The sequence below is a fragment of the Podarcis muralis genome, chromosome 2 (genome assembly GCF_964188315.1).
Source record: "Podarcis muralis chromosome 2, rPodMur119.hap1.1, whole genome shotgun sequence".
In the NCBI taxonomy this organism is placed as follows: domain Eukaryota; kingdom Metazoa; phylum Chordata; class Lepidosauria; order Squamata; family Lacertidae; genus Podarcis; species Podarcis muralis.
Window position 1 is genome coordinate 22,215,645 of NC_135656.1, and position 15,104 is coordinate 22,230,748.

General features: G+C 46.1%; 1 protein-coding gene across 1 annotated transcript in view; it reads left to right on the plus strand.

Moving 5' to 3' along the window:
• ERBB3 (erb-b2 receptor tyrosine kinase 3) overlaps window positions 1-15,104 on the plus strand; it is a 93,546-nt gene that overhangs the window by 53,653 nt on the left and 24,789 nt on the right. Inside the window, exons 4-13 of the mRNA XM_028712625.2 lie at window positions 2,680-2,805; window positions 4,603-4,668; window positions 6,116-6,234; window positions 6,971-7,112; window positions 7,905-8,018; window positions 8,770-8,890; window positions 10,256-10,329; window positions 12,818-12,908; window positions 13,295-13,494; window positions 14,950-15,082. Of these exons, the coding sequence (XP_028568458.2) occupies window positions 2,680-2,805; window positions 4,603-4,668; window positions 6,116-6,234; window positions 6,971-7,112; window positions 7,905-8,018; window positions 8,770-8,890; window positions 10,256-10,329; window positions 12,818-12,908; window positions 13,295-13,494; window positions 14,950-15,082 (1,186 nt within the window). The remainder of the gene's footprint in view (window positions 1-2,679; window positions 2,806-4,602; window positions 4,669-6,115; window positions 6,235-6,970; window positions 7,113-7,904; window positions 8,019-8,769; window positions 8,891-10,255; window positions 10,330-12,817; window positions 12,909-13,294; window positions 13,495-14,949; window positions 15,083-15,104) is intronic.

Sequence of the window (15,104 nt, forward strand, 5' to 3'; positions counted from 1 at the left end):
GCAATGCTGATTTGGGAAACATTTGGTCAGATATACCCCCTACAAAAATCCATGTGCATACCCTCCAATATTTCTCCGATGAAAAAACAGGGTCGTCCGTTGTACTATTTATACCCCAAGCATCTGACTGGGTTGTCCCAGCCACTCTAGGTGGCTTCCAACATACATAAAAACATAATAAAACATTCAACATTACAGGGCTGCCTTCAGATGGCTTGGGAGGGGTGTCACATAACTCCATACCCTCCAACATTCCTCCAATGAAAACATTCAAAGGAAAAAGCGGGACATTCTGGGATCAAATCAGAAACTGGGAGGCTTCTGTAAATCCAGGACTGTCCCTGGAAAACTTTGGAGGGTCTGCATGTGTGGTGCGTTGATTGGAGTATGAGATCAGGGTTCGGATCCTCACTGAGCCATGAAACTCACTAGGATCTCAGCCCAATCTATTACAGTATACAGCGTTGTTATGATGATAATATTGGGGGAACCATGTTTACTACCTTGAGCGCCTTTAACACATGACACCTCCAAATGGGTAACCAAGGCCCATAAGCCTTGGTTGTGGAGATGAGAGCTGGAAAAAAGTAAACAGAAGTCAGAGTGAGGTACAGTGGTATTTCTAGTTACGAACGCTTCTGGTTAAAAACGCTTCGGGTTACGAACTCCGCTAACCCGGAAGTAGCTGCTCCTGGTTGAGAACTTTGCCCCAGGATGCGAATGGAAATTGCGCACCGGAAGCCCCATTAGTGACAGCGCGCCTCAGGATAAGAATGGTTTCAGATTTAGAATGGACCTCCGGAACAAATTAAGTTCATAACCAGAGGTACCACTGTACTGTGAAAGCACCAATTTCATCCAGCCAGCAAGTGCAAATTTAATAAATAGTATTTATATCCAGCCTGGCTTGGGTATAAATGGCCTGCCAGCTGCTTATAGGGAGGCTGATATACCTATTTGCTTATATAGTCATAGCTTGGATTCCAAACGCCTTGGTACTCGGATGTTTTGGCTCCTGAATGCCGCAAACCTGGAAGTGAGCTTTGCAAACGTTTTGTGAACGTTCTTTGGAACCCGAACGTCCAATGGGCCTTCCGCACCTTCTGATTGGCTGCAGGAGCTTCCCGCAGCCAATCAGAAGCCACACTTTGGTTTCCAAACGTTTTGGAATTCGAACGGCCTTCCGGAACGGATTCCAAGGTATGACTGTATATCCAAAGAATACTTTGGAATTCTGAAAAACACAGAGGTAGCTCCCAGCCCTCTGCTGGTAAGGACTCATTAAGTCTCCAGAACTCAGTTTGTTAAGCAGCTTGCTGTTAAGGGACAAATGTGTTGCTTCAAAACACACACACACACACACTCCTTTTGCTGAAGGATGACAAGGAAGCAAGGGAGACTGTGGCCACAGTCGTATAGGCATTTGCCTGGGAGCAAGCCCCACTGAACTCCTGAATAGACACGTATAGGATTGTACTGTAAGTGCGGGCAATGAGTCGCTCCACAAAAATGGCTCGAGGGAAAGTAGTAATGACAGCAACTTTGTTTTTAGTGCCAGATCAAGACTCAGCGATTTGCTCAGGCCTTTGTAAGGTAACTTGTTTAATTTAGCGAGCACATACGCTGGAAGGACGAAGACTGCTTTGCTGTTTTTAAAGACTGCCTTTTTAATTACGCTTTTATCTTGTTCTTGTTCCTTCTGTGAATCGAAATGGATTTGTGTATTGTTTTAATTTGTTCGGTGTTATGGTTGTGCCCTGCCCTGGGTTGGTTGTGATGAAAGGCTAGGCTATAAATATATTTAAATAGAATAATGCATAAATAAGAAGTTGGTGGAGAAGAGGTCTGAAGGGAAAAAGGAGACGGCTCAGCAAAGCCATAGAAATGAGAGTTAGGCAGTGATCATAGCAGTGGAGAGAATTATTATAATAGTGAAGAGAATTCAGAGAGTGGGGAAACCTCTTTGGGAGTCCATCCTAGCCCATTTCAGATTTTATATGATTCTGTGGAGCTAAAGGAAGTGGGACTGCACATGCTTATCTTCCATAGGTTCATAATCTGTTCTGGAAAGAGTTCTGAAAAAGGTTGCTTTCATTTTCAGTACAGTGGTACCTTGGTTCTCAAACTTAATCCATTCCAGAAGTCCGTTCCAAAACCAAAGCGTTCCAAAACCAAGGCACACTTTCCCATAGAAAGGAATGCAAAATGCATTAATCTGTTCCAGACTTTTAAAAACAACCCCTAAAACAGCCATTTAACATGAATTTTACTATCTAATGAGACTATTGATCAATAAAATGAAAGCATAATCAATCAGTAGCTGAACTGGGTTCCACACAGTCACAAAAAAAGAGCCACAAAAACAAAGCAAAATAAATAGCAAAAACAGACAGACCTCAGTGTAACACTCAAAACAGAAGTGTGGCACTCAAATCGGAAGCGCAACACTCAAAACAGAGCACATTTGGCTTCCGAAAAGAGTTTGCAAACCAGAACACTTCCTGGTTTGCAGTGTTTGGGTTCCAAATTGAGTACCAAGGTGTTTGAGAACCAAGGTACCACTGTATATGGAAGCTGGATGTGCTCAGTGTGTATGCTGGCTATATCTCACACAGATATTTTGGTGTCTCACATCTCCCAGAAGTAAAGTGGTCACAGCTGCCTCTTACTGTTTTTCAGAAATCCTGTCTGGGGGTGTCTACATTGGGAGGAACCAGCAGTTGTGTCATGCGGATACTATCAATTGGGGAGACATCGTCCGGGATCCAAGCTACCCTACAGTGATCCAAAAGAACGCAGACAAGTGTGAGTATTGGCTAAAAGTAGGGTGAGGTGTGTGCTTGCACTCGTATTCCCCTGTCTGGCCTGCCAATGTTTTGTGTTTACACAGGAGTAATAGTAATAGTAATAGTAATTTATTATTTGTTCCCCAGCCACTCTGGGCGGCTTCCAACAAAGATTAAAAGTACATTAAAATATCACACATTAAAAACTTCCCTGAACAGGGCTGCCTTCAGATGCCTTCTAAATGTCAGGTAGTTGTTTATCTCTTAGACATCTGATGGGAGGGCGTTCCACAGGGCGGGCGCCACTACCAAGAAGGCCCTCTGCCTGGTTCCCTGTAGCTTAGCTTCTCGCAGTGAGGGAACCACCAGACCTCAGTGTCTGGGCAGAACGATGGGGGGTGGAGATGCTCCTTCAGGTACACTGGGCCAAGGTCGTTTAGGACTTTAAAGGTCAACACCAACACTTTGAATTGTGCTCGGAAACGTACTGGAAGCCAATGTAGGTCTTCCAAGACTAGTGTTATATGGTCTTGGTGGCCGCCCCCAGTCACCAGTCTAGCTGCCGCATTCTGGATTAGTTGTAGTTTCCGGGTCACCTTCAAAGGTAGCCCCACGTAGAGCGCATTGCAGTAGTCCAAGCGGGAGATAACTAGAGCAGTGTTTCCCAACCTTGTGCCTCCAGCTGTTTTTGAACTACAACTCCCATCATCCCTGACTAGCAAGACCAGTGGCAAGGGATGATGGGAATTGTAGTCCAAAAACAGCTGTAGGCACAAGGTTGGGAAACACTGAACTAGAGCATGCACCACTCTGGCGAGACAGTCCACGGGCAGGTAGGGTCTCAACCTGCGTACCAGGTGGAGCTGGTAGACAGCTGCCCTGGATACAATGCAACCCCATGCAGCCATTTCCTCTCTTCTCTTTTCCCTGCTACATTTGTGCCCCGTTTTCTTTCTGCAATGCGAGAACCCAGGAAATCTTCCATCCAGGCCGTCACCAGACATAAACCTGCCTAGTTTCAACAAGGTGACTCCATCACATGCTTCCTAGTCAAAGTCCTCCACCACTGCATCTTTATTGCGCTCGTTCTGTGTTGGGGCTTTTATACCAGCTGTCTTTTAAGTTTATTGTGTCTTTACTGCAATACAATTTTATTGTTGTGTTTTTAGCCTTTGTTTTGTGTGTGTGCCACCTAGAGAATTAATTCTCATGAGGTTCCTGAAAACATATATCAAATAAATCCAAACTGGCTCAGACCATAACCAATCTAAAATGATCTTTAAATAGAGCACCTGTTTGCTTGCAGAAGGTCCCAGGGTCAAACTCTGGCATTTCCAGGTAGGGCTATGTGTATCCTTGGTATGAAAACATAGAGGGAGGAAAATACATATATTTATACTCCTTCGAAATAGCTGCTTTTGACCACTAAATTGAAACTAGAGAATGTTAAGTGAAGCCTTATCTTTCTAGCTGTCTCACTATTTCATAATGTACTGCATAACTGGAAATAATAAAATAAAAAACTAATATATACAAAAGAAAGAAAGAAACCATGGAGGACCACTGCCAGTCAATGCAGATAATTTGTTTAACTCTGCATAAGACAGATTCCTCTCTGCCTGTGTCAAGCTGCTCTGGAAGCCCTTTCAGGTAAAGAGTGGGGTTTAAACACTTTAAATCAGGTTCCATGCATATTAAGCAAATAGCATGTGAGGCAGGCCTTTGGACATAATGTGATTCTTATAAGCTTATTGGCCCATCATACTCATTACCTCTGGTTTAGATGGCTGATGTTGCATTTTGTCTCCCTGGATAGGTTCTCCATGTCATGAGAGCTGCAATGGTCACTGCTGGGGTCCTGGTCCTAACAACTGTCAAACATGTAAGTATTACAGTGCCTGGGACCCAGTCTCCCCCCCAAACCAGGGACCTTCCAGATGTTTTTGGACTGCAGCTCCCACTATGCCCAGCCAGTACTGGAGGGCAGGTTGGAGGAGACTAACCCCTGACCCCAGGTTTGGTCCTTGGGTGAGCAACCGGGACTCAATTCTTTTCGTGGCTGCTTTTAAACTTGGCATGGTGATATAGACAGATTCCAAATTTGGAAAGGAAAGCTATGGCAGCACCTGCTTTAAGCAATCTGCCTGCATATAATAGGTGATCCATAACTTTTAACAACTGAACTGCTACTGAAGAGGCCAGATGGCAGAAAATGCTCATATGAGGGGGAACACAGTAAACAGATTTCATGATGATTTAACTCTGACAGTAATGGCATACATTTAAAGCACCTGGATACCACTTTTACAGTCATGGCCTCCCCCAGAGAATCCTGGGAATGGTAGTTTATTAAAAAGTCCCAAACGCTGCAACCTTTCTTCATAGGGGGCTTGCTCCGTCTCCTCGATTGTTTTGGTTACCGTTTTCTGAACCTTTTCCCAATTCTACGATGTTCCTCAGCTGGGCAAAGTTGATGCAAAAGCACTCAAAGAGCCCTCTTTAGAAAAAATAAGTTGTGAATGCTAGTAAATCACAGAGTTGTAGTGTTGGAAGGGACGGCAAAGATCACCTTGTCCAACCCCCCGCAATGCAGGAATCTTTAACACAACATGGGGCTCAAACCCACAACCCTGAGATTAAGAGACTCATGCTCTACCAACTGAGCTATCCCTCAGCTCCCAACCCTCCATTAATTGGGAAGGCAATATACTGACTTTTGGATCAGGGATTGCAGATGCATCATGCTATGGGAAATTTCTGTGTTGAGGGGTAGTAACTGTACCTTAAATACTGCATTTTTCGCTCTATAAGATGCACTTCCCCTCCTAAAAAGTAAGGGGAAATGTGTGTGCGTCTTATGAAGCGAATGCAGGCTGCGCAGCTTTCGCTGAAACCAGGAGAGCAAGAGGGATCGGTGCTTCAGGGATAGCCGCCCAAAACCTCCTGAGCACAGCGGGAGCTCTCCTGCTGTGCTCCGGCGGCTTTGCGTTGCTTTCGCTGGAGAGGGAAAGCTACGCAGCGCCCCTTCAGCGAAGTGAGAGGAGAAATGGAGCCCCTTCCATTTCTCCTCCCGCTTTGCTAGAGAGGCGCTGAGCAGAGAGGGAGAGAATTCTCTCCCCCCCCCACCCCGTTCTCCTCCTCTAAAACTAGGTGTGTCTTATGGTTGGGTGCGTCTTATAGAGCAAAAAATACGGGGGTTTTTTTTCTATGTCCACCTCCCAGGGTCTTGGGAAGGTCAGGAGAAGATGGGAGGAGCCAACTATTAGAGTGGAGGATGGGGCGATGGCATTGACTGCTTCTCACCCAACGTTTTTCTCCTCCTGCCATAGTGACCAAGACCATCTGTGCCCCCCAGTGCAATGAGCGCTGCTTTGGTCCCAACCCCAATGAATGCTGCCACGACGAATGTGCAGGAGGCTGCACTGGCCCACTGAAGACAGAGTGTTTTGTACGTAAGCAGTCTCTGTGTCCGGCTCTCCTTGGCTGTGCTTTGTATGTCTGGTCTGTGTTGAGGAAGGGAGACGATTGTGAGAATGGGAACAGTTTGGTTTTGAGTGTACATATCTGCCCCTTTTTCCTTTTGTCCCCACAACCTGCCTGCCAGCACAACCCTCCAATCTTTTGAGCTCAGCTCCTGATCTTTAGCTTTTGCCAGAGCCTTTGTTTCCTGGGCTGCCTTGGCTTCTTTCCATGTTCAGCTACAATGATAATCTTCTTTGCAATCATAGTTTTTAACGGAATATTGGGGGAAATGTGGGTTATCCTTTCTCACTAAGCTCCCTATGGTGCCTCCATGGAGTTAGTGCCAAGTTTTTTGTGTGCCTTCAGGACTGGGGGAAGAATCTAGCATGAAGTGGGTGGAAATCAGCGTTGCACTAATACAACTGATCCACCAGCGCAAGCGTTTCTGCTTCTCTGATGGAACGGTCTCCCCTCTCCTCTCCCTGCATGCTGTTTTGGGAGGTCCTCTTTTCCTTCCAGAGCACATTTGAGGATGGCGTGGGAGAGGCATGGCAGAGGAGAGGGGGAAGCCCATTGTACTAGCGAGAGTCCTAGTGCTGGCTTTCGCTAGCACACTGGTTTAGTTGAATCTGGCTCAATGTTTCAGCTTTCGGCCTGGAATGATGGGGGTTGGGTGGGCATGATCTTACTCAGCTTTTTGTCACATGCTTTTTCAACCACAGGCCTGCCGGCAGGTCAATGACAATGGGGCCTGTGAAACACGCTGCCCTCTTCCATTGATCTACAACAAGCTCACCTTCCAACTGGAGCCAAACCCGGATGCCAAATACCAATATGGTGGCGTATGCGTCAAAAACTGCCCCCGTAAGTCCTAGGTTGTGTCTATAGGGGAGAAGGAGGTGGTTGTCTTCTCTCTCTGTGTGTGTGATGGGTGTTCCTTTAGATTGGAATACCACTTCCTTCAGGGCCAGTTCTGGCATTATTCCCACCACCACCACCTGCAACCCATCTGGGAAAATTGCCACAGATGTGGCAGAACTCCATTGAGGGGCCATGATGTACAAAGGCCTCTTAAACTTTTAAGCTGGCCCACACATTGTTTTCTTGTGAACCACTTTGAGCACAGATGGACTGGTGGAAAATGCAGCATAGATATAAATTGACAGTCTAAAAGTCTAAATAAAATAATGTCTAATAAGACGTTTAATATCACTATAACCCAACACTAACAGTTTGAGTATTTTATTTTAATTTTAACCTGATTGTTCCCAGATCAAGAATGAGAGAGAAGTCACAGTAGTTGAAATCGCTGCTTTTCCCCCCAAGTTTGAAAGCCTTTGGGGGTCGTCCACCCTGCTTGTATTATGTATTATCTGTTTTTTATCTTGTATTTTTATGCTGTGAACTACAAGGGCAGTATACAAATTTAGTAAATATTATTAATAATAATAATAATCCTCTGCTGTTCCTTTTCTCATATTAAAATGGAAAGAGAGTGGATTCTTCAGTGAAAAACTAGGAGCCCCAATGCCTCATAGTTACTTATGAGGTCCTGTTTTAGCCCCAAACATCCCTAAGGGGTTTCCAGTGACTAGTTGCTCCCATTTCTTTAATCTTTCCCCTGTTCTCTCTCGCCACCTTCCCATTATTTTGCAGATAATTTTGTGGTGGATCAGAGCTTGTGCATCCGGACCTGCCCTAATCACAAAATGGAAGTGGAAAAAGGCGGCCGCAAGATCTGTGAGCCTTGCGTGGGGCTGTGCCCAAAAGGTAACACAAAGCCATAGCTTCTTCTGGCTACTGGAACAGGAAACTAAATAGGAAGGCATAACTGAGGCTCCCAGATCTTCTCTGTGGAGCATATCCACCTTTCGAGTGTGAAGGTTGTGCACATGGCACGTGAGCTGCATATTTCTTCAAAGAACTCAGACAACCTGCCTTGGACTGCCTCTTCTGGACTTCTTTAAGAAACAAATGTGTCATTCTTATACTAATGCGGCATTTGCCCTTAATGGGTGTGTGCAGTTAGTCCTTGGGGTACCTTGATTTAAATAGTAAAGTGATAATTGACCTTGATTTGTATTTGTTTTCCATTTCTGACTTTTATTAATTCCACCTCTGAAGATTTAAAGACCTCCGCTCCATATGCTGCCTGTTGAAGAGACTCTGTGAATAGACACATGACTGGTTCTTGGGATTTTCTTTTACATATTCTGTCTATGTACAGAAGAGGCTATATACCCTCTTCCTGTAGCTTATTCCACAGGAAATATAATATAATATATTTGTTCAATTATACTTTATTGATTTCTTTCCCCCCTTTCTTTTTCCTGCTGTATAACCTCATTGAAAAGTTTTTTTTAAATTCATATATAAACTTGGGACTGATCCGAATTACCAAGTCATTTTTGCCTATTCCATCAGCTCTGGGGACATGTTAGGGAGCTGTGTGGAGAGACATTAAGCTGGTAGCTTTCACCTCTTTGAAACATTTAACCCTGACCCCCTGCCTTGTTTCCAGCTTGTGAAGGGACTGGAATTGGAAGCAAGTATCAGACAGTGGATTCCAGCAATATTGACAGCTTTATCAACTGCACGAAAATCTTGGGCAACCTGGACTTCCTTATCACTGGTCTTGTAGGGTAAGTATGCACAGATTGTTCTCTACACTAAGATATAACTTCTTGTGAGTTGGGACAGAGTGGCTAGCTAACAGCAGTGCAGCAGTAGCACTACTCAATCTACCAAACTGATTAGTGCTTGTTCAGCATATATAATGGATTGGTTACTATCCCATTCTTGGATTTTATTTCATAAATATTGTGAGTATAATTTGGAGGCCATATCTAAGGGGCTAGTAGGTCTGTAGTTGTAATAATAATAATTCTATTATTTATACCCCGCACATCCGGCTGGGTTTCCCCACAGCCCAGTGGCGTAGCGTGGGTTGTCAGCACCCGGGGCAAGGCAAGTAATTTGCGCCCCCGAACCTGTGGATTTTAGCACTCGAGCCAGGTAGGGGCAGAGAGCTGTGAGTGTGAGCGCCCCCCCCGATGTTGCGCCCGGTGCGGCCGGCCCCCCCTGCACCCCCCACGCTACGCCACTGCCACAGCCACTCTGGGTGTCTTACAACATATCTAAAAACATCAGTCCTAAAAAACTTCCCTAAACAGGGCTGCCTTCAGATGTCTTCTGAAAGTCAGATAGTTGTTTATTTCCTTGACATCTGAAGGGAGGGCGTTCCGCAAGAAGAGCGCCACTACTGAGAAGGCCCTCTGCCTGGTTCCCTGTAACTTTGCTTCTTGCAGTGAGGGAACCAGCAGAAGACCCCCCCAGGAGAGGACCTCAGTATCTGGGCCAGGCATAGGCAAACTCGGCCCTCCAGATGTTTTGGGACTACAACTCCCATCATCCCTGACCACTGATCCTGTTAGCTAGGGATGATGGGAGTTGTAGTCCCAAAACATCTGGAGGGCTAAGTTTGCCTATGCCTGGTCTGGGCTGAAAGATGGGGGTGGAGACGCTCCTTCAGGGATATTGGGCCAAAGCCGTTTAGGGCTTTAAAAGTCAGCACCAACACTTTGAATAGTGCTGGGAAACGTACTGGGAGCCATTGAGGATCCTTTAGGACTGGTGCTATATGGTCCCGGTGGCCACTCCCAGTCATCAGACTAGTTGTAGACATCACATCTCTTTTATTGCAGAGGTGATAAATACGCCATATCGGCTCCACCTTTGGCAGGTACTGACTGGGGCACCTTTTCCTTTAATGGGTTAACAACCAGGATGAGGAATGAGCCCTTGATTAGCTGTGGGTTCTTTTTGTGGCTTGTAACCTCAGCACAGTCTTGCAATGTTCTCACAGCCATGTAAATAACATCAGCATTGCGAGTGCAGGGATTACCCTCCTCTGGTAAGTCATCATGCATAGCAGCTCTCGAAAAAAAAGGCTGGTTCCATTTTGAGGTTGTCCGCTAGTTCTGACCGTTTCTGCTCTTGTTCTGCAGAGACCGCTGGCACAACATAGCTCCCCTGGACCCAGAAAAACTCAACATCTTCCAGACTGTGCGAGAGATCACAGGTGAACTGGGGTGCAGGGAACTCTCTGTGTCATGAGCAATGCGGGTTGTAAAAAAGGACTCTGTCCCTTTCAATCACTGTGGGTGAGTGGCTCCCATGTCTGAGAAATTGGTCAGATTGCCTGCCCTGGATTGCAATCCCCACAAAAGCGGAGTTTTTGCAGGTGCATCTGGGTTGAGCTTTGTCACTGGAAGCCCAGGTAAGCTCAGTGGTTAGAAGCACCCCTTTACCAGCTGAAACTTCTAAAACAGCTATGACCATTCCTGGACCAGGAAAACTTGCCCACAGTAGTTCACACACTTGTTATTTCATATTCAGATGACCACAGTGTGCTTTGGTCATTGGGCTTTTCTTGTGCTTGATCTGGAAGCCACAGTTGGTGCAGAATGCTGCAGCATGATTCCTGAAAGGGGTGAGACCCTGTCAGCACATGACACCTCTGCTTAGAGACCTGCACCAGTTGCCGATTTGCTACCAGGCCAAGTTCAAAGTTTTACTATTAGTATGTACAGTCTCGGAAAATTTGGGACCAGTTTACCTGTGAAATTGCCCAGGTCCACTCGACCACTTTGGTCTGCGGAGCTGGCACTGTTACAAGGTGCCATATAATACTTGTCCCGCATTTTAAAGAAATTGATCTTTTAAGGCTCATCCACAGTTGCTTTTTGCCCTGTGCTTTCTAGGCACAGGTTCCACACTTTAAAGAACCATGTCCTAGTGCTTCCCCCACACCCCCTTTATCCAGAAAACCCCGTTCTTTATCCCTGAATTGGAACAAATGGCGTGTCAAGGAAGTGGCTAAAACCACCTCTCAGGTTTGTCCCAGGTAGGGAATTAAATAAGAAACGCAACCAATTTTCAAGCAAGACAGTACCATTTTACAGTGGGACCTCTGGTTACGAACTTAATTCATTCCGGAGGTCCGTTCTTAACCGGAAACTGTTCTTAAACTGAGGTACCACTTTAGCTAATGGGGTCTCCCGCTGCGGCCACGTGATTTTTGTTCTCATCCTGAAGCAAAGTTCTTAACCCGAGGTACTATTTCTGGGTTAGCGGAGTCTGTAACCTGAAGCATCTGTAACCCAAGGTACCCCTGTACAGTCACACAAATGGATTGCCACTTGCTCCAGTTGAGCGGTAAAGAGCAGGTTTTCACAGGGAAAGCACAGGACCGGAAAAACAACAACATAAAAAGAGCGTTTGAACATGGCACTCTAAATTGTGGACCTGTGTCTAGAAATGCAGCATGGAAGGAAGTCTGGATGAGCCTTATATTTTGGAGTTCCCTGCCTATTAAGACCAGACAGGTGCCTTCACGGTACCCTTTTCGGTGCCTGCTAAAAACATTATTTATTTAGGCAAGCCTATCCAGACACCTGTGGGACGCGGGTGGCGCTGTGGGTAAAACCTCAGCGCCTAGGACTTGCCGATCGCATGGTCAGCGGTTCAAATCCCCGCGGCGGGGTGAGCTCCGGTCGTTCGGTCCCAGCTCCTGCCCACCTAGCAGTTCGAAAGCACAATTAAGTGCAAGTAGATAAATAGGTACCGCTTTCTAGCGGGAAGGTAAACGGCGTTCTGTGTGCTGCTCTGGTGCTGGTTCGCCGGAGCAGCTTCGTCACGCTGGCCACGTGACCCGGAAGTGTCTGCGGACAGCGCTGGCCCCCGGCCTCTTCAGTGAGATGGGCGCACAACCCTAGAGTCTGTCAAGACTGGCCCGTACGGGCAGGGGTACCTTTACCTTTACCTTTATCCAGACACCTAGAATGTTGATGTGCGTTTTAATCTGGTTTTTAGCTTACCATTGGTTTTAATTATTTTTTTTAATGTATTAAAAAGTTGGGTGGCGTTTTTTTACCTGCTTATGTTCATTCTTTTCTGGAAAGCGCTTTGAGGTTTTTGGGTTTTTTGTTTTTGACAATCAAGACCTATATAATTAATAAAATGTTTGATATGGTACCTAGTGTGATTTTAGTATATAAGCAGGAAGGGTAGATGGAAATTTAGAGAGTGGTAATATGGCTTAGGAATGCATGTGAGTTGAGAAGGGACTGTGGATTGCTGGGAAAAGCCCAGGGTATCCTATCGTTGCTCCTTGTTCACAGGGGGAAGTTGCTGGGTTCAGATTCTTTCCCATGCCTGTCTGGGACTGGGCTGAGATTGACCCAGTGCAGGTTGTGATTGACCCCAGCCTGGGTGGGGCAGGAGCAGCCTAGGAACTCTCAGATCAATGTAGATCCCACAGTGCACCACAAGAAGAAATAGCCAGGTGACCTGCAAGAAAGGGGAGCTTGCAAAAAGGCAGTACAGCACTCCTTGAGAGTGGCATCCGCTCTATGCCTATGTGGAAGCTGGAGGAAACAGTGGCATTAGTATACGCTTGAGCCCAGAAGGTGGCGTAGAGACCAGAGAGCTAAGGACTCTTGAGGTGATTGGAGAATGCTTAGGGAAAGTTGCACCAGAGATCACTGACCTTGTATCCTTGATCCTAGGTTACCTGAACATCCAGTCGTGGCCCAAACACATGCACAACTTCAGCGTCTTCTCCAACTTGGAAATCATAGGCGGACGCAGCTTGTATAAGTAAGAATTGCTCTCTTGGTCAACCCTCCTTCACCTTGTTTGCGAGTTGCAGAAGGAGTCTTAGGGCTTCATTGTCCTGGTGATGCCTAAGGCTACCTGTGGAACAGCTGCTGTTTTAATGCCATTCTGAAAAGTCACAGCATTAAGAATGGCTGAATCTGGAAACTAGTCACCTCCCCACCTAAATCCATGCTTCTGTATATTTTGTGCAGGGCTTGGTGGACAGCAGGGCCAGATTTGGACCTCGGTCTGCCACTTGCTCATGCTTGTTGTACAGGCAGACAGGGTCGCAAACCATAGAAACTAGCTGTTCCTTCCCAGCCATAGAACATAGTCCCCATTCCTCCTCTTCCTGAGGCTGACACTTTGGTTTGTGCTTTTCCTAGCCGTGGCTTTTCGCTGCTGATCATGAAGAACATGAATGTGACCTCTTTGGACTTCCGCTCGCTTAGGGAGATCAGTGCCGGCAAGGTCTACATCGCTGAGAACCGGCAGCTTTGCTATTACAACACGGTCAACTGGGAACGTCTCTCCCGACGGCGTTCGGACCTTGACATCAAGAGCAACAAACCTGCCAGGAAATGCAGTGAGTGGGCAAGCTGCAGATAAGGGAGCCTGGAGTTAGGGGACTTGGTGCTTGCTACACTAGGCCGCATTGCCATCAACAAAACCAAACAACTCCTTCAAAGGAGTTTCAACATTCTCTTATCCTTGTAGAGGGCTCAGTCACTCTCACTATGTAGTAGATGCCACTGAACTCTGGTAGGGTGCAAACAGTACTTATGATCGGAATGTGGAAAATATGAAAACAACAAGAAGAGGGCAGAAATATAACTATGTGAGAGGAGTTCTTCAGAGGTCCAGAATATGGGAAGTCTGTATGAAATTTAATAATTGATAATTCAGATTGTAATTTGGTTTTTTAATTTTATTTTTATTTTTTTGAATTGGATTATGATTTGATTTGATATAAATTGGATGTTCTTAATGGAAAATTTATAAAAATTATTTACAAACAAACAAGCAAGCAAACAAACAAACAAACAAACAAACAGTTCTTATGGAGAGGAATTCAAGGCAGCTGTGTGGCAAGTGTTCCTTCAACACAAGCATTTCGCCTTGCCAGATGAAACAGTTCCCCTCTCCTTCCCTGCATAGTGTGCTGGGGGTTCTATCAACCACCCCCCTCCCTGCCAGCCAATTTCAGGACATGGGGGGGGGACCCCATGCACTAGTGGAAGTCCTTGTGTGGGTTTCCGCTAGCGGGATTCAAATTAGTTGAATCCCACCCATATGTTCCAGTGGCAAAACAATTGTGCAGTCTCCATTGCGCTCTGTTTCCTTGGCTTATGCTACCTGCCCATCTGAGCAACTCAGTGCATGGGAGTCAGTGACTTGCCCACTGCAACATCAGAGCAGATGCTTGCTTCTGGATACCACTTGGACTGTGAACATGCTAGTTCATGGGTAGGCAAACTAAGGCCTGGGGTCCGGATCTGGCTCAGTCGCCTTCTAAATCCAGCCCACAGACAGTCCGGGAATCTGTGTGTTTTTACATGAGTAGAATGTGTCCTTTTATTTAAAACACATCTCTGGGTTATTTGTGGGTCCTGCCTGGTGTTTTTACATGAGTAGAATGTGTGCTTGTATTTAAAATGCATCTCGGTTATTTGTGGGGCATAGGAATTCGTTCATTTCCCCCCAAAAATATAGTCTGGCCCCCCACAAGGTCTGAGGGACAGTGGACCGGCCCCCTGCTGAAGAAGTTTGCTGACCCCTGTGCTAGTTAGTCTTAACTGGAATAAAGTTGTTTCTGTGGCCAGACATCTAGAGAATCGTACCCCTGCTATAGCCAAATGATGTTGGGTTTAAAATAGTAAATCTATGACTTTCCCCCTTTTGTTGGTTTGTCCACAGATGGGTCAGGGAGGTGGGAAAGGGACTTGAAGCATTTTCCTTCCAGGTAGCACATGCCCCTCCCCACAACTTAAAATGGGGCCCTGGTCCCAGATGTGATCCAGGCACTCTGTTTCTCTCCCAGCCCAAGAGGGGAAGGTCTGTCATCCTCTTTGCTCCACCGATGGCTGTTGGGGTCCTGACCCAGATCAGTGTGTCTCCTGCCTTAACTACAGCCGTGACGGAACCTGTGTTGACTCCTGCAGCTTCTACGAGGGGTAAGAAATAGCCAGCCATGGA